Below are 21,356 nucleotides of genomic sequence, written 5' to 3'. Positions count from 1 at the left end.
GAACTCTGTGTTAAACAAAGGAAGATCTTCATTTGAATTCTGCTTGGGGCATCCTATTCTTTTATAATCCTCACAACTATATTGGAATGGCGCTGTTTTGTTTAATTTTTCCTCAACTTGAATTTTTTGAAAGTGGTTAACTTAAAGCATTGCTTTCTGATCCTTCAAATAATATCCTAACTTTTTCTTTTTAATTGCTAAAAGTGTTTCCCCTCATGTTTTTCAGGTGGGCCTGAGACTAAAATCAAACATATCTCAATATCCTTTGTCCCCTTTTTCTTTTTATACACCTGCCTCTTGTGTAAACAAATATCTTTCTCTAATCTCAGGTGTTATAATAACTGTAGGAGCTATTTGCAACAATAGATACCCAATTTTCAATGGAAATGTGATCATCATGTTGACCGTGCCCCTTTAATGAGGTTGGAATGCAAGGATTAACATAATATTATTTACTGGTCACTTGTGAAATATTGCTTCGTAGCCTCATAGAAACTAAAGTATGTGTTTTGAGTGTCAATGGGTTCCAAAAAACAGGTTTGATGCCTGATCTTGCAATCTTTACTCATTACAGACATAGGGTATGTCTACACTACGGGATTAATCCGAATTTATATAATTCGGATTTGAAAAACAGGTTGTATAAAGTCGAAATGTATGTGGCCACACTAAGCACATTAATTCGGTGGTGTGCGTCCAAGTACCGGAGCTAGCGTCGATTTCTGCACCGTTGCACTGTGGGTAGCTATCCCATAGCTATCCCATAATTCCCGCAGTCTCCCGCACCCATTGGGATTGTGGGTTAAGATCCCAGTGCCTGATGGGACAAAAAACATCGTTGCAGGTGGTTCTGGGTACAGCCTCACCTCCTCCCTCCCTCCTCCCTCCCTGCATGAAAGCAACGGACGGCAGACAACCATTTTCGCGCCTTTTTTCCTGGGTGGGTGAACACTGCAGACTCCATACCACGGCAAGCATGGAGCCCGCTGAGCTCAAGACAGCAGTCATGAACATTGTAAACACCTCGCGCGTTCTCGTGGAGTTTATGCTCAGCCAGGACCAGAAAAACGAGGCAAGGAGGCAGCGGCGGCGGCAGCGCAGCGACAAGCATGATGAGGACATTGACATGGACATGGACACGGACACAGAATTCTGTGAAACCACGGGCCCCGGTGCTTTGGAGATCATGTTGTTAATGGGGCAGATTCTATCCATGGAACGCCGATTCTGGGCAAGGGAAACAAGCACAGACTGGTGGGACCGCATAGTGTTGCAGGTCTGGGACGATTCCCAGTGGCTGCGGAACTTTCACATGCGTAAGGGCACTTTCATGGAACTTTGTGACTTGCTGTCCCCTGCCCTGAAACGCCAGAATACCAAGATGAGAGCAGCCCTCACAGTTGAGAAGCGCGTGGCGATAGCCCTGTGGAAGCTTGCAATGCCAGACAGCTACCGGTCAGTCGGGAATCAATTTGGAGTGGGCAAATCTACTGTGGGGGCTGCTGTGATGCAAGTAGCCAAAGCAATCACTCAGGTGCTGCTACGAAAGTTAGTGACTCTGGGAAATGTGCAGGCCATAGTGGATGGTTTTGCTGCAATGGGATTCCCTAACTGTGGTGGGGCGATAGACGGAACCCATATCCCTATCTTGGCACCGGAGCACCAAGCCACCGAGTACATAAACCGCAAGGGGTACTTTTCAATGGTGCTGCAAGCACTTGTGGATCACAAGGGACGTTTCACTAACATCAACGCGGGCTGGGCGGGAAGGGTTCATGACGCTCGCGTTTTCAGGAACACTACTCTGTTTAAAGGGCTGCAGCAAGGGACTTACTTTCCGGACCAGAAAATAACCGTTGGGGATGTTGAAATGCCAATAGTTATTCTTGGGGACCCCGCCTACCCCTTAATGCCATGGCTCATGAAGCCGTACACAGGCAGCCTGGACAGGAGTCAGGAGCTGTTTAACTACAGGCTAAGCAAGTGCAGAATGGTGGTAGAATGTGCATTTGGCCGTTTAAAAGGTCGCTGGCGATCATTATTGACTCGCTCTGACCTCAGCCAAAGAAATCTCCCCATTGTTATTTCTGCTTGCTGTGTGCTCCACAATCTCTGTGAAAGTAACGGGGAGACCTTTATGGCGGGGTGGGAGGCTGAGGCAAATCGCCTGGCTGCTGATTACGCGCAGCCAGACACCAGGGCGATTAGAAGAGCACACCAGGAAGCGCTGTGCATTAGAGAAGCTTTAAAAACCAGTTTCATGACTGGCCAGGCTACAGTGTGAAATATCTGTTTGTTTCTCCTTCATGAAAACCCGCCCCCTTTATTGACTGATTTTCTGTAAGGAACCCACCCTCCCCCTTCCCCCAGCTTTCTTTCAAACCAAATAAAGTCACTGTCATTTAAAAATCATTTATTCTTTATTAATAGATTAGAAAAAGAGGGAGGGAACCCGGGTGGTATTTGGGAGGAGGATTGCTGGGAAGGAAAAAGCCACAAAGAAAAGGTTAAAAAAATGACAGCCTTTTGCTTGGGCTGTCTACTGGGGTGGAATGGGAAGGTGTACGGAGCCTCCCCCCCCCCGCGTTCTTACACGTCTGGGTGAGGAGGATACGGAACATGGGGAGGGTGGAGGGTGGAACAGGGGCTGAAGCGGCAGTCTGTTTTCCAGCAGCCGTTCCTGAAGCTCCACCAGATGCCGGAGCATGTCTGTTTGCTCACGCAGCAGCCCCAGCATTGCATCCTGCCTCCTCTGGTCTTCCTGCCACCACCTCTCATCTCGAGCGTCTCTCCTCTCCTCACGTTGGTCCCTCATGTCCTCACGTTGGTCCCTCCTGTCCTCACGTTCACTGGCTTCTTTCCTATACTTTGAAACTGTTTCCTTCCACTCATTCAGATGAGCTCTGTCACTGCGGCTGGATTCCATAATTTCAGAAAACATCTCGTCTCGCGTTCTCTTCTTACGACGCCTTATCTGTGATAACCTTCGGGATGGAGGAGAGAGGCTTGAGGAATTTGCAGCTGCTATAGGGAGGGGAAAAAAGAGAGAATTGTTTAAAAAGCTACATTTTGCAGAACAATGCTTATACTCTTTCACGGTGACCAACACTATTCACATTACATAGCACATGTGATTTCTGTGCAAGGTCGCATTTTGCCTCTTAATGCTGAGTGCCTTTGGCTTTGCTGCTAGAGATCACAGGTCTGGGCAACAGAATTCGGCTTGCATGCGGCCATGGTAAGCCATTGTTTTACAGCTTCTGCGCCCTCCTTTCCCACATACCAAGCATAGCCTGTAGAGTGCTGCGGTTTTTCTGTTAACATTCAGCAGCAGCAGCAGAAAACAAACTAACCACCCCCCCCTCTCGCCATGAATTCTCTGGGATGATCGCTGTACTCCTCCCCCCCACCGCGTGGCTGGTATCAGGGAAGATCCCTGCAGGCACCAAACTAACCACCCCCCCCCGCCGCCCCCCTCCCGCCATGAATTCTCTGGGATGATCACGGTACCCCTCCCCCCACCGCGTGGCTGGTAACAGGGAAGATCCCTGCTAGCCAAACGCGAAAAACTCAGGGCCAATTTCCCATCTGCGCTTGGCTAACTGCAGGGAAGGATTTATTTTCCGCCACAGGCAAACAGCCCAGTAGGAACGGCCACCTCTGTCCCCTTAATTAAGTTCCCATATTTCAACCAGGTTACCAGGAGTGATATCACTCTCCTGAGGATTACACAACAAGATAAAGAACGGATGTTGCTTGAATGCCAGCAAACACCGGGACCATACGCTGCCAGGCTTTGTCAGGCAATGATACCAGATTACTTGCTGCAAGCATGGCGTGGTCAAGTGTCCTACCATGGAGGAGGGAATAAGGATGCACTGCCCAGAAACCTTGTGGCAAGGCTTTTGGAGTACCTCCAGGAGAGTTTCATGGAGATGTCCCTGGAGGATTTCCGCTCCATCCCCAGACACGTTAACAGACTTTTCCAGTAGCTGAACTGACCGCGAATGCATCCCAAGTCCTCAGGGCAAAGTAATCATTAAAAACCGTTTGCTTTTAAAACAAGTTTTATATTTTAAAAAGTAAACTCACCTGAGGTCCCTTCCATGGGGTCAGAGTCTTGGGTACTGGCTTGGGAGGCTTGGGAGGATACTTCAGTCAGGGTGAGAAAAAGATCCTGGCTGTTGGGGAGAACGGAGTGCTGTGTGCTCTCTGCAAGCTCATCCTCATCCTCCTCCTCCTCCTCTCCCCCATCGGCAGAATCCTCAGGCGTCGCTGATGAGACTATCCCCGACCCAGAATCCACGATCACAGGTGGGGTAGTGGTGGCAGCCCCCCCTAGAATTGCATGCAGCTCGGCGTAGAAGCGGCATGTCCGCGGCTCTGACTCGGAGCGACCGTTTGCCTCCTTTGTTTTTTGATAGGCTTGTCTGAGCTCCTTGACTTTCACGCGGCACTGCTCAGAGTCCCTATTGTGGCCTCTCTCCATCATGCCCTTGGAGATTTTTTCAAAAGTTTTTGCATTTCGTCTTTTAGAACGAAGTTCTGCAAGCACTGAATCCTCTCCCCATACAGCGATCAGATCCAGTACCTCCCTCACGGTCCATGCTGATGCTCTTTTTCGATTATCGGCCTGCATGGTTACCTGTGCTGATGAGCTATCTGTGGTCACCTGTGCTCTCCACGCTGGGCAAACAGGAAATGAAATTCAAATGTTCGCGGGGCTTTTCCTGTCTACCTGGCCAGTGCATCCGAGTTTAGATTGCTGTCCAGAGCGGTCACAATGATGCACTGTGGGATAGCTCCCGGAGGCCAATACCATCGAATTGCGGCCACACTATCCCTAATTTGAAATGTTAAAATCGATTTTGGCGCTACTCCGCTCGTCGGGGTGGAGTACAGAAATCGATTTAAAGGGCCCTTTACATCGAAATAAATAGCGTCGTTGTGTGGACGGTTGCAGGGTAAATTCGAATTAAAGCTGATAAATCCGAATTAAAGTCGTAGTGTAGACCAGGCCATAGGTTCCAGAGGGCTTCAGTGCTTTACTCATTAAAGGAAGGACTATTCATATGAACAAGGGTTCCAAAATCTATTCATAATTCTGCTGATGACATCTTGTATATAATTAATGATCAGTTACAAATAACACTCTCTCTTTTCCCCCTTAGCAGATACAAGGAACAATCTTCCCAGCTCCAAATTTCAACCCAGTTATGGATGCCCAGATGCTGGGGGGAGCCCTACAGGGGATAGGTGTGTATCCTGACTGACAATTCCAAGCCCTCTCTTCTTCCAGCCCATCCTTGGAAACACCTTTAGAAAAAGAACAATCATAGAAACAGGCATTAAGCATGGAAAGAGATAATTGATTTTTAACTAAAAATCATAAATCACTGACATTAAAAAAAACTCTGCAATTGCATTGGAAGGAATTAGAGTATGTTCAGGGTAGACACAAGCCTACGACAACTTAGTCAAAGCTTTTGGGGTTTTTGTACTAAGCTTCCTTTTCCTAAAGGTTATCTTTTATGTTACCAGCTCTCTTGAGACAAAAGAAAAGTCTCTTAATTATGACATCTAAAATTAGCTATTCTCAAAGGATATTGGCTTTTAAAATATCAATCATGTCTGAAAAAAAACAAGACAAGATTACCTTATTGATTCCTCTTGAGGAATAGCTAATCTATGGACTGAAAGCAAAAACCAGACAAAGATGCAGTTCACCAAAGCATTTTTTTCTCTTCAGGTTTTTGTTTTCCTCTTTGGGTATTGTTGATATTGCTGGGGGTCAGTATATTGAATCTTTGAATGAGACATTTTCCTCATCAGGATATCTGTCTGCATGGAAAGCTTTCAAATTCACCCTGCTAGGCTTTTTACTAGTATTAAAACTAGGGCTGTCAAACAATTAAAAAACTAATCACGATTAATTTGGAGATTTGAAAAATCACGATTAATTGCACTGTTGAATAATATATCATTTATTTAAATATATTGGATGTTTTCTGTGTTTTCAAATATATTGATTTCAACTACAACACAGAATACAAAGTTTACAGTGCTTACTTTATATTTTTTATTACAAATATTTGTACTGTAAAAGAGAAATTGTATTTTTCAATTCATCTCATAAAATTACTGTAATGCAATTTCTTTATTGTGAAAGTGCTTAGGATCATTATTGAGCAGAACCCATCATCAGCATAGAAGTATGTCCTCTGAAATGGTGGCTGAAGCATCAGGGTGGCATACTAATGTTTAGAATATCTAGCATGTAAATACCTTGCAATGCCCGCTACAACAGTGCCATGCGAACACCTGTTCTCACTTTCAGGTGACATTGTAAATAAGAAGTGGGCAGCATTATCTCCCGTAAATGTAAACAAACTTGCTTGTCTTAGTGATTGGCTGAACAAGAAGTAGGACTGAGTTGACCTGTAGGTTCTAAAGTTTTACATTCATTTGTTTTTGAGTGCCATTATGTAAAAAAAACGAAATCTACATTTGTATGTTGCACTTTCACAATAGAGATTGCATTACAGTACTTGTATGAGGTGAACTGAAAAATGCCATTTCTTTATCTTTTTTACAATGCAAATATTTTTAATGAAAATAATAATATAAAGTGAGCACTGTGCACTTTGTATTCTATTGTAATTTAAATCAATATATTTGAAAGTGTAGAGAAATCTCCAAAAATATTTATAATACATTTAAATTGGTATTCTATCATTGTTTAATATTGTGATTAAATCTGTGATTAATTGTGATTATATTTTTCATAGAGTTAATTTGTTTTGAGTTAATCTCTTGAGTTAACTGTGATTAAATGACAGCCCTACTTAAAGCACCAAATCTGGCATTCTGTCCAGCCATTTTCTTGAGTGGAGGGGTATGTGCCTCCATTCAGCTATGTATACTTTGTCCCAGGAAATACCAAAAAGTATTAAGTACAATCTGCCTCTTCTTTTTGATTGATTAAGCTGGTTACATGTTAAGGTTTCTCGTATTTTCCTATTCTTTAAGCAAGAACTTTTAATGAATCATATTTTCACTGGGATTAAAAGAGACAAGATTCTGTCCATCACCTATTAAATACAAATTGCAATAACACATTTTAATATACACCTCTACCCCGATATCATGCTGTCCTTGGGAGCCAAAAAATCTTACCGCATTATAGGTGAAACCGTGTCATATTGAACTTGCTTTGATCCATCGGAGGGCGCTGCCTCCCCCCCCCCCCCCCGTGTTATATCGGGTCACGTTATATCGGGGTAGAGGTGTACTTTAAACTTAATAATGTAAAAACATGGGCATAAGCTTCTGTTTTCATGCATGACTACTTATCTGACAAAATTAAAGCAGTTTGACTTCACTGAAGCTATGTCCATTTACTCCCCACAGACTTTGCCCCGAAGAGTTGGCAGTTTGTTGCCCTAGTCTAGCTAAGAATTATGCATGTAATAAAATTACTCACATGAGTAGTCTCAATGAGCAACAATGGGAGTACTCACATGAGTAATGTTACTTATGGAGATAAACAATTGCTGTGTTGAGCACTAATTTCAAGGATGGACAAACCACTTTTCATTATAAACAAACCTCCTGAAGTAACTGTTCTCTGAAAAGTAAAAACAACATACTGGATTTGAAACTGCACACTTCTTGAGTCGGAGGCTACATCATTGAACGGAATGGGAACTTTGCTATTGACTTCAGTGTGCACAGACTCGGACTCCAGATGAGAAATAAAATGGCATCCATCTCATTCATGAGAGCCAACAGCCTGCCATGTGGTGAGGAAATGGTGCTCTGCCAATTAAACAAGACTTAATCTACTGTATTATCCACTGTAAATCTACTGTATTATAGACTGATGACATTCTATTCAGAATTTGTGGTTATACGGTAGAATGTTTTATTACCATGATCAGCACTTGGCAACATAATACAAGCCATAGTTCTTGCAGCTAATATCAAATTTGTCTAAACAGAACCTGAGTTAAAATTCATACAATAAAATCTGCACAGTCCCAAAAAATCAAGAATTATTTCAGAATAATGCTAAAGAACCTTAAAGACTATCTTCCAATACCATACTATCCATCACTAAAGTTTCCATTCAAAAACTTCTGTGGGTTACCTGCAACTTTCACTTAAACACGCAGGTAGCTCTAATCACCAGTTACAAGCTAATGATCATAGATAACCTTCTTCCACAAAGTAACCCTTGTCCTAATGCATCATTCAGAAATCAGTATTAATAAATAATCCTTCAACATCTTATTTTACATTATCCAACTGAGCACCTTATTCAGCAATTTTACAACCAATAGTCCCTCTGTAAATAGCCATTCCATTACTGGAGATCAATAATTCGAAAATGACAATTTAATCAGCATTGTCACATGCAAACTCAACTTTCCAGTCCTAGCTATAAATTCTACCCAAATGCCTAGTTCTCATTTGATGAAAGCCTTGATCCAATTTTACTGATGTTTTCAAGTCCATTCCCCTTGAGAGTATGGTAATGCATCTGATAATAATACAGATTTCTTGACTATTTGTCAGTAGTACGCCAGCAAATGAAAGGTACATAAGCATGATAAAGATTATTGATATTTGTAAATACCAATCTGATATTAATCTATTGATTTTTTTCTGCAAGAAATGTGGTTAATGCATTTGAACAAAACATGGTATCTTACTTACATTCACCAAACAATGATAAATATAAGTAAAAGTTTAATTTAGGCATTTTGTCTTGTTTCCTTTCCAGGTTGTGAAAAGGACATGGTGATTGATATTCTAACACAGCGTTGCAATGCACAAAGACTTATGATTGCAGAGGCTTACAGGGACAGGTATGGCAGGGTATGATATCGTTTTGCATATGTCCACACTTATAACCCTTCTGTACTTATTGCTGTTGGCCTTTTCTTCAAGCCGTTTCCTGGAACCCAATCTCTGGCATGAAGCTGTATCGCCACCTGATTGACAGACAACTACTTTATTTATATGACTATCAATAGCTCTGCAGGTTTTAGACTGTTAGTTATCATTTATATGACAGTGGAAGTTAAATGTCTGTTTAGACATAAAGAACTAAGAAGGAAACGAGATGGAAAGTTTCTTCCCCCACAGTTCACTCACTATGTTCCTCTACTGATCTTACATACATTCTTTAGAAATACCTCTATCTTCCCCTCACCCCAGCTTCTCAAATATAGTTTGTTCTCCTGATTACAATGTGTGACTTTGGGCATTTTACTTAAACTCTCTGTGCCACTGAGTACCCATTGGTACAGTGGAAATAAGTTATCTGACAGAGATATGGTGATATGTAAATAATGTTTGTAAGGTGCTTCAGAACTTGTATGAGATCAGATCTGCTCACATCCAGAAGTGATGTGGCACAATTTTTGTGATAATACATGACCACCACCAATTTTTATACTGAAATATACATACACACGTGCTTTTCAAATATGAGAGGACAGGAGTTTGGGTAGCTTTTGTCTTCTGGTCAGATTCTATTTTTTTTAATATTCTATTTAAATTCATTAAAAGCACCTACCAAGAACATTAGCATCTCTTATACATGTCAGAGGAGGTAATATTGCCTAGCGGATAGAGAGGTGACCTAGGCCTCAGTAGACCTGGATTCTATGCCCAGCCCTACAACTGACTTGCTGAGTGCCTTTGGGCAAGTCGTGTTGTCAGTTTGTGCCTCAGTTTCCCCATCTGTAAAATGGGGATAATGATACTGACTTTCTTTGTGAAGTGCATTGAAATCTACAGATGCAAAAAGCAATGCAAGAGTCAGATTTTCTTATTATATACAAAAATACACAACTAATGAAAAATCCTATGATTAAACTGACCAGATTCCCCTCAGTCATAATAGAAATTAGCCCAATAGCTTGAGTTAAATCCAATTTCCCTGAACTCTGGATCACCCAGTCCCCCTCAGTCTACCAGCTCACCACAACCCTGAGAAAAGAGATTCTCCTTGAGAAGTGTCTTGATACTTATACTGGAGCTTCTCAGGAATACAGGGGCTGCTGGGAGGGTGTTCTCCATAAGCAGACCTTAACTTTTGAATTTATTCCCTCCCTGATCCAAAATTGCCCAAGTCTGTTGATTTTTATATAGGCTGCAAAGCCCACCTGTTTTCTGAGACAATGAAGGGATGGAGAGGCAGAAGGAGGGCTGGTATATATGGGTAGAGGGGAGAATTGTTTGAACTTTATTTTCATGTTTAGTTGGTTATTTTCTGGTTTGTAGGGATGGGGGGGCTGATGATTTTGTCTGGATTATATCATCTTTAAACAAAGGTAAAGAAGGGTTTTTGTGTTATAAATCAAAATGAATAAACTACAACTAAACCATAGCTCATCTCACTTTCCAGCGTCTGTTGTTCTACTTACATTTAATTGAAATCACTAGAACATCAGTATGTACATAAGTGAATTCTATTACCTAGATATCTTTATGACTTTTATGCCTCCTACCACCATAGTACCTGAATACCTCATAGGCCTGGTCCACACTAACCCCCCACTTCGAACTAAGATACGCAACTTCAGCTACGTGAATAATGTAGCTGAAGTCCAAGTACCTTAGTTCGAACTTACCGCGGGTCCAGACGCGGCAAGCAGGCTCCCCCATCGACTCCACGTACTCCTCTCGCTGAGCAGGAGTACCGGCATCGATGGCGAGCACTTCCGGGATCGATCCCAGAAGATCGATTGCTTACCGCCGGACCTGGAGGTAAGTATAGACCTACCCATAGTCTTTAATTTGTCCATCTTCACAACACCCCTGTGAAGTAGGTAGTGTTCCCTTTACCAAAAGGGAACAGAGACACAGAATCATAGAATCATAGAATATCAGAGTTGGAAGGGACCTCAAGAGGTCATCTGGTCCAACCCCCTGCTCAAAGCAGGACCAATTCCCAGCTAAATCATCCCAGCCAGGGCTTTGTCAAGCTGGGCCTTAAAAACCTCCAAGGAAGGAGACTCCACCACCTCCCTAGGTAACGCATTCCAGTGTTTCACCACCCTCCTAGTGAAATAGTTTTTCCTGATATCCAACCTGGACCTCCCCCACTGCAACTTGAGACCATTGCTCCTTGTTCTGTCATCTGCCACCACTGAGAACAGCCGAGCTCCATCCTCTTTGGAACCCCCCTTCAGGTAGATGAAGGCTGCTATCAAATCCCCCCTCATTCTTCTCTTCTGGAGACTAAACAATCCCAGTTCCCTCAGCCTCTCCTCATAAGTCATGTGCTCCAGACCCCTAATCATTTTTGTTGCCCTCCGCTGGACTCTTTCCAATTTTTCCACATCCTTCTTGTAGTGTGGGGCCCAAAACTGGACACAGTATTCCAGATGAGGCCTCACCAATGTCGAATAAAGGGGAACGATCACGTCCCTCGATCTGCTGGCAATGCCCCTACTTATACAGCCCAAAATGCCGTTAGCCTTCTTGGCAACAAGAGCACACTGTTGACTCATATCCAGCTTCTCGTCCACTGTGACCCCTAGGTCCTTTTCTGCAGAACTGCTACCTAGCCATTCGGTCCCTAGTCTGTAGCAGTGCATGGGATTCTTCCGTCCTAAGTGCAGGACTCTGCACTTGTCCTTGTTGAACCTCATCAGGTTTTTTTTGGCCCAATCTTCTAATTTGTCTAGGTCCCTCTGTATCCGATCCCTACCCTCTAGTGTATCTACCACGCCTCCTAGTTTAGTGTCATCTGCAAACTTGCTGAGAGTGCAGTCCACACCATCCTCCAGATCATTAATAAAGATATTAAACAAAACCGGCCCCAGGACCGACCCTTGGGGCACTCCGCTTGAAGCCGGCTGCCAACTAGACATGGAGCCATTGATCACTACCCGTTGAGCCCGACGATCTAGCCAGCTTTCTATCCACCTTACAGTCCATTCATCCAGCCCATACGTCTTTAACTTGGCGGCAAGAATACTGTGGGAGACCGTATCAAAAGCTTTGCTAAAGTCAAGGAATAACACATCCACTGCTTTCCCCTCATCCACAGAGCCAGTTATCTCATCATAGAAGGCAATTAGGTTAGTCAGGCACGACTTCCCCTTCGTGAATCCATGCTGACTGTTCCTGATAACTTTCCTCTCCTCTAAATGTTTCATAATTGATTCCTTGAGGACCTGCTCCATGATTTTTCCAGGGACTGAGGTGAGGCTGACTGGCCTGTAGTTCCCCGGATCCTCCTTCTTCCCTTTTTTAAAGATGGGCACTACATTAGCCTTTTTCCAGTCATCTGGGACCTCCCCCGATCGCCATGAGTTTTCAAAAATAATGGCTAATGGCTCTGCAATCTCACCCGCCAACTCCTTTAGCACCCTCGGATGCAGCGCATCCGGTCCCATGGACTTGTGCACGTCCAGTTTTTCTAAATAGTCCCGAACCACTTCTTTCTCCACAGAGGGTTGGTCACCTTCTCCCCATGCTGTACTGCCCAGTGCAGCAGTCTGGGAGCTGACCTTGTTCGTGAAGACAGAGGCAAAAAAATCATTGAGTACATTAGCTTTTTCCACATCCTCGGTCACTAGGTTGCCTCCCTCATTCAGTAAGGGGCCCACACTTTCCTTGATTTTCTTCTTGTTGCTAACATACCTGAAGAAACCCTTCTTGTTACTCTTAACATCTCTTGCTAACTGCAACTCCAAGTGTGATTTGGCCTTCCTGATTTCACTCCTGCACGCCTGAGCAATATTTTTATACTCCTCCCTGGTCATTTGTCCAATCTTCCACTTCTTGTAAGCTTCTTCTTTGCGTTTAAGATCAGCAAGGATTTCACTGTTTAGCCAAGCTGGTCACCTGCCATATTTACTATTCTTTCTACACAGGGCCGGCTTTAGCAAGAGCGGGGCCCGATTCCAGGATCTGAGCCGCGCCGCCGGGGGGGCCCGAGCTGCGCCGCGCCGCCGGGGGGGCCGGAGGGGCCCCATGCCGCGCCGCGCCGCAGGGGGGCCGGGGGGGACCCGAGCCCAGCCGCGCCGCGCCGCAGGGGGGCCGGGGGGGACCCGAGCCCAGCCGCGCCGCAGGGGGGCCCCGAGCCGCGCCGCGCTGCAGGGGACCCGAGCCACGCCGCAGGGGGGCCGGGGGGGACCCGAGCCCAGCCGCGCCGCAGGCGGACCGGGGGGGGGACCCGAGCCGCGCCGCAGGGGGGGACGGGGGGGCCCGAGCCGCGGGGACCGGGCCGGAGCCGGGCCACGGGGGCCGTGCTGGGGCCTGCGGGAACGGGCCGCGCCTCCCCGGAGCCCTTCTCCCGCCCCCACCCCAGCTTACCTCATGCTGCCGGCCGGCCCGCCCCTGCTGCTTAGTCTCAGACTTCCCGCGAATCTCTGATTCGCGGGAAGCAGGGGAGGGGGCGGGGCGTGCAGGGCAGGGGAGGAGGGGGAAGTGAGCTGGGGGCGGGGTGAACAGCTGCAGCGCGGGGCCCTCTTGGCGCGGGGCCCAATTCAGCCGAATCGGCTGAATCGGCCTAAAGCCGGCCCTGTTTCTACACATCGGGATGGTTTGTTCCTGCAACCTCAATAAGGATTCTTTAAAATACAGCCAGCTCTCCTGGACCCCTTTGCCCTTCATGTTATTCTCCCAGGGGATCCTGCCCATCTGTTCCCTGAGGGAGTCAAAGTCTGCTTTTCTGAAGTCCAGGGTCCGTATTCTGCTGCTCTCCTTTCTTCCTTGTGTCAGGATCCTGAACTCGACCATCTCATGGTCACTGCCTCCCAGGTTCCCATCCACTTTTGCTTCCCCTACTAGTTCTTCTCTGTTTGTGAGTAGCAGGTCAAGAAAAGCTTTGCCCCTAGTTGGTTCCTCCAGCACTTGCACCAGGAAATTGTCCCCTACACTATCCAAAAATTTCCTGGATTGCCTGTGCACCGCTGTATTGCTCTCCCAGCAGATAACAGGGTGATTAAAGTCTCCCAGACACTTACACAAAGTCACACAGGAAATCTATGGCAGAATCTAGGACTCCCCAGTCATAGGCTGTATCCCTAATCACTATACCATCCTCCCTCTCTAATATAATTGTAGTAGTTGCCATTAAAGAGTTATCTTTTGCCAACACTTACTACACAGTTACCATAAATTCCTTCAGTGTAGAGAAAACTGTGGTAATCTCAGACTGTGTGTGGTTTATATAGTTGGTAAATGAGGTTTAATGATTTCTGCTGTACCAGTTATGTTTGGGATTGAGCCAACAGTTTTAAAACATCAAATAGCATTATAGGCACTGTAACAACTTTTAATTGTATTTTGTTAAGAAATTGAGCTAATCTGATCAAGCTAATCTCATCTCAGGTGTGTGTACAGTCCACAGCAGAAACTCTGTACATAGCATTTCTTTTCAACAAGTGCTCCTCTGATATTTTTCTGGAATATTACTTGCAACTGGAGCTATCATTATAATAAAATAAAAAAGTTAGTGATATTTTATTTTAAATTACTGAACCTATGGGTAACTGGGATATAAACCTATATTATTTGCAGAAAGAATTGCCAGTTCCTTTTTAGGGAGTTCACATAATGTGGTTTGAGATATTCTGTATTAATGGAGGATAATTCCTGTTATGTCTACTTAATTCAACAGTTTGGATTTTCATTTTAAAATCCTGAACCAAACAATAAATAAAAGAACAAAGAATAGATTCCTCTAGGTCAATTTTACCTTAAATTCAACCTTCTTTTCCCACCTCCCAGGAATAGCCTCTTGGCCCTGTAACGTTGATGGCTGCAGGTCTCATGATAAGGGGGAAACTGGAAATGTAAAGGACAATCTCTGCTTTCATTTTCAAAAGAAAGTTTCTGGCCCTTTTTACAACGTAAGCAAGTTGCTAATATTAAAAGGAACAAGCAATTGTATTCCATTTCCACAGCAGAATGTGTGGGGTAGAGACAGGGGCTCTAGCTTTTTTGCCGCCCAAAGCACGGCAGGCAGGCTGCCTTCGGCAGCTTGCCTGCGGGAGGTCCCAGGTCCCGCGGATTTGGTGGCATACCTGTGGGAGGTCCGCCGGTCCCGCAGTTTCGGCATACCTGCTGCCGAATCTGCGGGACCGGCGGACCTCCCGCAGGCATGCCGCCGAAGGCTGCCTGACTGCCACCCTCGCAGAGACCAGCAGGGCGCCCCCAACAGCTTGCCGCCCCAGGCATGCACTTGGAGTGCTGGTGCCTGGAACCACCGCTGGGTAGAGAAGAGTCTAAAGATACACAAATTAAGTGAAATTAGTCAATTATTGGGTGCATCTTGCTAACCTTCCCAAAAGTCTTTATGCCAACCCTATGTAAAGTGATGTGGAAATGGGGGTCAGTAATTAGTTACTATTTGGTTGAGGGAGCAGGCAAAAATGCTAAGGGTCTGCTACTTCTCCACATCCTCCCTCTCTCTTCCTCACCCCATTTCTCTGGTTTCTAGCGCTCTCTCATGGGACAGGTTCAGCTTTAATATTTTGTTTTGATTTTTTTAAAAAATTCATCAAACAGGCCACTGTATAGACACTAGTATATCAACTTCACATATTTAGACCTCTGTCTAGATCAATTTTTAATATGGTAGCTATTTTGCTTTCAATAGGATCCTGTTCATATTGACACTAACATGAATTACAAACTGGAAATGGGGCAAATTAAAAGCAGAAATGGATAAAAGCAATTGCTGAAGTTAAATACCTTCTGAACTGGCTGTTTGATTCAGACATATCCAGAAACTTAAGAGATTCCTTCTTACAATTAGCCTTTAAGGATTTCTCAGAGAGACAATTGGAAATTTTTAATAATGACAACTTAGATTTGTCTTTTCTTATTTTTCACTACTTCTCTTCATTCTACCCTGGTTCTGATTACAGGGGGTAATTTTTAATTAGTCTCCATTTGTATTATTAATCCATATTCCCACAGGCATGCTGTCAGCAGTAAAATATCTTAATGAATTAATTTCAAGTCTATGTGTGATTTAGTAGTTGTCAAATGTATCTAATGCGCATTCAGGAAAGATTACATATTGTTTCTTCATCATAAATTCATTTTTTAATTTGTATGTCTCCTTCCTCATTGCTACTCTGTTTACTAAATTGATTAACCATGGGATATCTGAGTATATCTTTAATTATTCTCCTTCTGAGAGATAGAGAAGCTTTTGCATTAACTATGTTGTCATTTTCAGTTATAGTTTTTCCACCATTTCCATGGATCTCTTGTTAATGAAAAATGTTCACCAATACACAAAAAAAGTATTTAAGACAAGTTGCATTGGAAGAAACACCCTTAATACTTTTGTTTCAGCCCATCAAAAGTGAAGTCTCTATCTTTGGACTAAAAGAAGATATACATGGGGGGGGGGAGCAGGGACTGGCTGGTTTATGGGATTGGAGTCCATCTGATCACTGATTCAAATCCAAGCTCAGGTCAGTAGGAATCTGGGCCCAGGTCCTCAAAGGTATTTAGGCTCCTAACTTCCACTGATTTCAAGATTAAGGCACGCTTGCAACCCACAGAACCCTCACTCAGTTGGAGCCAAAGCTCACTGCCTAAATTTCCTCAGTAAAAGCTCACTATGTGCCTAATCTTCTGCCACAGGCTGGCACCCTGGCCTCTCTCATGCCTCAAGCCAGGCAAAGATAGATGGCATCTTGCCCATCTCACCTGCAAAGCCTGATCCAGTAGCTGTGCTCTGAATAGGGCTCACTCCACACCAAAGAGCTGGGTGGAGGAGGAGTTAACACCCTCCCTTCTTAGCCCAGTACTTAGGACATTCACTTAGGATGTGGGAGACCCCAGTTCATTTGTTCATTTCCCCCCTCTGCCTGAGGGAAAGGAATTTTAACAGGAGTTTTCCACCTCACATGCGTGCCCTAATCACTGGACTATAGAGTTATTCTTACTCTCTCTGGCCTAATTAACACTTAATTATTTAGTACAAAGGGGAATGGCTTCAACAAGAGAGATTGAGATACACCCTCTTCCCACCACCCCCGAGAATAGAATCATAGGACTGCACTCATGGCAGGACTAAGTATTATCTAGACCATCCCTGAAAGGTATTTGTCTAACCTATTCTTAAAAATCTTCGATGATGGAGATTCCACAACCTCCCTAGGCAATTTATTCCAGTGCTTAATCACCCTGACAGTTAGGAAGTTTTTCCTAATGTCCAACCTAAACTTCCTTTGCTGCAATTTAAGCCCATTGCTTCTTGTCCTATCCTCAGAGGTTAAGAAAAACAATTTTTCTCCCTCCTCCTTGTAGCAACATTTTACATACTTGAAAACTGTTATCATATCCCCTCTCAGTCTTCTCTTTTCCAGACTCAACAAACACAATTTTTTCAATCTTCTCTCATAGGTCATGTTTTCTAGACCTTTAATCATTTTTGTCATTCTTCTCTGGACTCTCCAGTTTCTCCACATCCTTCCTGAAATGTGGTGCCCAGAACTGAACACAATACTCCTGTTGAGGCTTAATCAGCAGGGAGTAGAGAGGAAGAATTACTTTTCATGTCTTGCTTACAACACTCCTGCTAATACATCCCAGAATGGTGTTCGCTTTTTTTGAACTGCATTACACGTTTGACTCATATTTAGCTTGTGGTACACTATGACCCCCAGATCCCTTTCCGCAGTACTCCTTCCTAGGCAGTCATTTCCCATATGCCAGTCTAGTGGTTCAGGCACTCACCTGAATAGTGAAGGACCCCTCTTCAAATCTGGTTTCCTCTTCGGATGGGGAGAGGGAGAATTGAACTAGGTTCTCCCACATGAGTACCCTAACCCCCTGATTAGTGGTTAAAAGGGAGTCCACCTCTTCTCCATCCCATTTAGTATGGAGCTAGGCAGGCACATAAGCCAGTCTCACAAGAAATGTCTCAGGTATCTAAGCCAACATACTCTAGGAGATGGGTTCCCAGCTGTGTATCACACGCAGAGATAGGTCTCTCCCTGCAGCTCTGACATAGACGCCTAACTCCATGAAAGAGGCACCCCTCTCCTCAAGCAGCTGCTGTTGGCTAGTCTTGTCAGCTCCCTGCCTAGCATGCTGGCTTTTGTGGATCCTATTGTTATACCAATAGAATAAAAACCAGCAGGATCTTATTAAGAGGGATAAGGCAAAGATGTCACATTTATTGTAAATATAATGATAAAGCAAAAGATAAAAGTAAACAACATTGTTTGACTACTTATTCCTATCACTACTTATTCCTTATACACACACACACACACACACACATATATATATATATATATATATATAGAAAGAGAGATTCATTCACACAATCATTCATTCAAGTTCTGTATAGGTGTTATAGTTACCGGCCTAGAAGTTGCTCATGCCAAGTTACTGGCCAGGTATCTTGGTCATGAGGATGGAGCCGAGTCTGTGTCAGGTGCACCTGATGCTCCTGGAGGCTGGCAGCAGAACCAGAGACTCAAAATCCTCAGTCTTGAGAGTCCATTCTTATAGGAATTAATTCCTATGTTAGTCTATGGGAGCTGTTTCATTCTGCTGTTGCTGACTCAATCAGCAGATGGCACATTCCTGGTGGCTCCAAACTGTCCAAAGTTTGTGTTTCTCATCCTTCCAGGTGATGGGGTGGATCCCAGTTTACCCTCCGGGGGTTCTGGTGATCCACTTTACACATTCTTCGGCCGATGGATACTCCCTTTCTAGGCTGGCACCTCCCTAACCATTCATGTACATCAAGTATTCATCAACATACATTCCATAACTTAACCATATTTTAATTTAGTGTCTCCACCACTTTCAGGGTGTGTGTTAATTCATTTGAGACTCCCGACCCTTTAATCACAGAGGGTGGGAGTCTAGGAGCCATTGCTGTTACAATGAAGTGAAAGTCACTTAACGGCTTATAGTGTTTGTTTACATTGTATCAATTACTTCAAGAACAAAGTAAATTAACTTGTTTGTAAGTTTTACATAGTAATAAAGTATCTTTCACAGGATAGATACAATCAATGATTTCTACAGACAGTAGCTTACAAGTTTTAACAGAAGACCCAAGAGATTTTTGTACTTGGTGAAACTGTTGGATTTTAAAGTGTGGGGGACAAATTATTGGGGGTCACTGTCACTTGGGGGAATCACTGTTAGTACCTTCTTTAATATCCCTACACTATTCCTATCTCTCTCCATGCATTGTGTAGGGAGTCTAGGCATCTAACCCAGAATTTACAGCGATTTAGAGGTACTTAAAAGTTAGGCAGTGTGATGCTAAGAATCTGGGTCCTTTGTGGATCTGGGTCCTGATGCCTGCTTAGTTAGTGTATAGGAAATAAGTGAATAGGTATCTACACAATAACACACCACTGCTGCAAGTGACAAGCTTTTTGGCAGTCTTAAGAGGTTGAAAGCCTCAAACAGATAAAGAGTAAGTGAGCATGGACATTCTTATCCCCTCAATAAGTACATTGTAGATCAGTGCGGACGCATGCATATGGGGCTGTGGAGAAGCTTCCAGTACCATCATACCAGTTTTGTTAAATTCAGTTAAAATAAAAAACAAAAAGGGAGAGGCATACACTAACTGCCAATAACCTGAGGCATGTATTTTCAAGATTTCTCATTGTCTGGGGAGTGAATAACATGGGGGGGGAGGCAGAAAGTCCCTAGAAATTTCCTATACCCCAAAGAAAGAGTCCATGAAGAGAATCCTTTAGTAGTGAGGAAGAAGCAGTATGTAGTTTCCAGGGGGAAGATTCTTAGCTGAGGGTCTGCCCCAAGAAGTATAACTATGTGATATGTCACAATAGGCAGCAATGTTTTTATTTTCCAATGTATATCACAGCTCCATGTGCATTGTTAAAATCAACTAGGGGGACATTCGCTACTTAGTACTTACCCATAAGTCTCATTAACCTTAACAGGAATCACACGCTGGTATCCAAGAGAAAAACGTCCAGCAAATGTGATAAATGTAAATGGACACATTCACTAAATAAGTCTAGTATTCACAAAGTATAGCAGATGAAGGGTGCTAGAAAGTAGGAAAAGATAAGCAAAGATAAAACCTTTCCTCATGTTGCCCCTCTGATCAGGGACAGCTTTCTTGCCATTTTAAGTTCCTGACTAGCCTCCATCTCTTCTCCCTGACATATGACTAGAGGAATTTTTGGCTGAAAGATTTATTTCAATCATGAAATGTTTATTTGTCAAAACAGAAATGTTTTGTAGGAAGGCGTTAGGTTCAACACATTTTTGTCAAGAAATGTTCCTCGGGTCCAGGATGGAATGTCAGGGAGGAACAGGACTAAGAGAGATTATAGTCCTGTGGTTACCGCATGCCTTTGGCCTATGTAACAGAGTACTTGCTCCAAATCAGTGTGTCTCTAGCTCAGTTTTGCTGGCTGAAGATGTTACATTTTGTATAAATAATTAAATATTGCTTGAGAGGGTGACTGACTATAGGTTACAAAGTAGCAACCGTGTTAGTCTATAGGTTTGACTATAGGTTTACTATAGGTTAGTGGCTAGACCACTAACCAGAGATGGAGTTTCAAGTCCCTGCTCAAATGAAGAGTTAATTATTTATGCACACCAGAAGCACTCCAGCAAAAGAGACTGAAAGAGTGGGAAAGCAGACAAACACTCACGTATAAGTCCCCCTCTGCCTGATTCAGATCATTCCAGGCAAGTACTATAATCACCAGCCTCGAAGCTCTCCTATATTTTTTTTTCATTGAGTAACTTCAAAAAGGTCTCAGTTTCATCCAGATGTGGAATGAGTCCATTTTCAAAATCTTGACAAGTTTCACTGGCTGGGAAAACTGTTTTCTGTCCAGCTCTGCATATGATTACAAACCTACTTACAAATATAGTTGAGTACAACCCATAAAATATAGTTGTGGTGATGTCACACAAAAGTTGTTTGCACAGGCACACCTACAGGTCTGGGTTCATAAAGATTTGCATACACAAGTTGATGGAGAATGTTTCAAAGCAGATTGCAGACCCTTTTAAAATTTGGCCCCAAATGTCTTTCCTTACCAGTCTAAGTCTTTTCCATTTCTAAATATTGGGGGAGGAGGGGTTTCACCTATGTTCTAATTAACCATAAGCCAACATTGCTGTGTTCTTTTTCTTTCTTTATGTACAGTAGCCTTACCCATATTATCAACAAGGATATGCACAGCTTTGAGAAGAGTTTTTGTTACTTAACTGTAGCCACAATCCAGCCTGCAGGGCTCATCTTTTTATTATATCACAAAAATAATTGCTAGTTTTTATTTTTAATGCTTTCAGTGATTAATATTCCACTGCACAGCATGAGTACCACAATAATCCTAATTATC

General features: G+C 43.6%; 1 protein-coding gene across 2 annotated transcripts in view; it reads left to right on the top strand.

Moving 5' to 3' along the window:
• ANXA10 (annexin A10) overlaps window positions 1-21,356 on the top strand; it is a 52,127-nt gene that overhangs the window by 14,408 nt on the left and 16,363 nt on the right. The window contains exons 2-3 of one of the 2 annotated variants that reach the window (XM_054030968.1): window positions 5,175-5,256; window positions 8,786-8,880. In XM_054030968.1, the coding sequence (XP_053886943.1) occupies window positions 5,175-5,256; window positions 8,786-8,880 (177 nt within the window). Of the gene's footprint in view, window positions 1-5,171; window positions 5,257-8,785; window positions 8,881-21,356 lie in introns of both variants that reach the window. The other variant, XM_054030967.1, reaches the window with a different exon arrangement.

The sequence above is a fragment of the Malaclemys terrapin genome, chromosome 5 (genome assembly GCF_027887155.1).
Source record: "Malaclemys terrapin pileata isolate rMalTer1 chromosome 5, rMalTer1.hap1, whole genome shotgun sequence".
Classification (NCBI taxonomy): Eukaryota; Metazoa; Chordata; order Testudines; family Emydidae; genus Malaclemys; species Malaclemys terrapin.
Note: the sequence above shows the minus strand (reverse complement) of the source record. Positions and strands in the feature narration are given on the sequence as shown.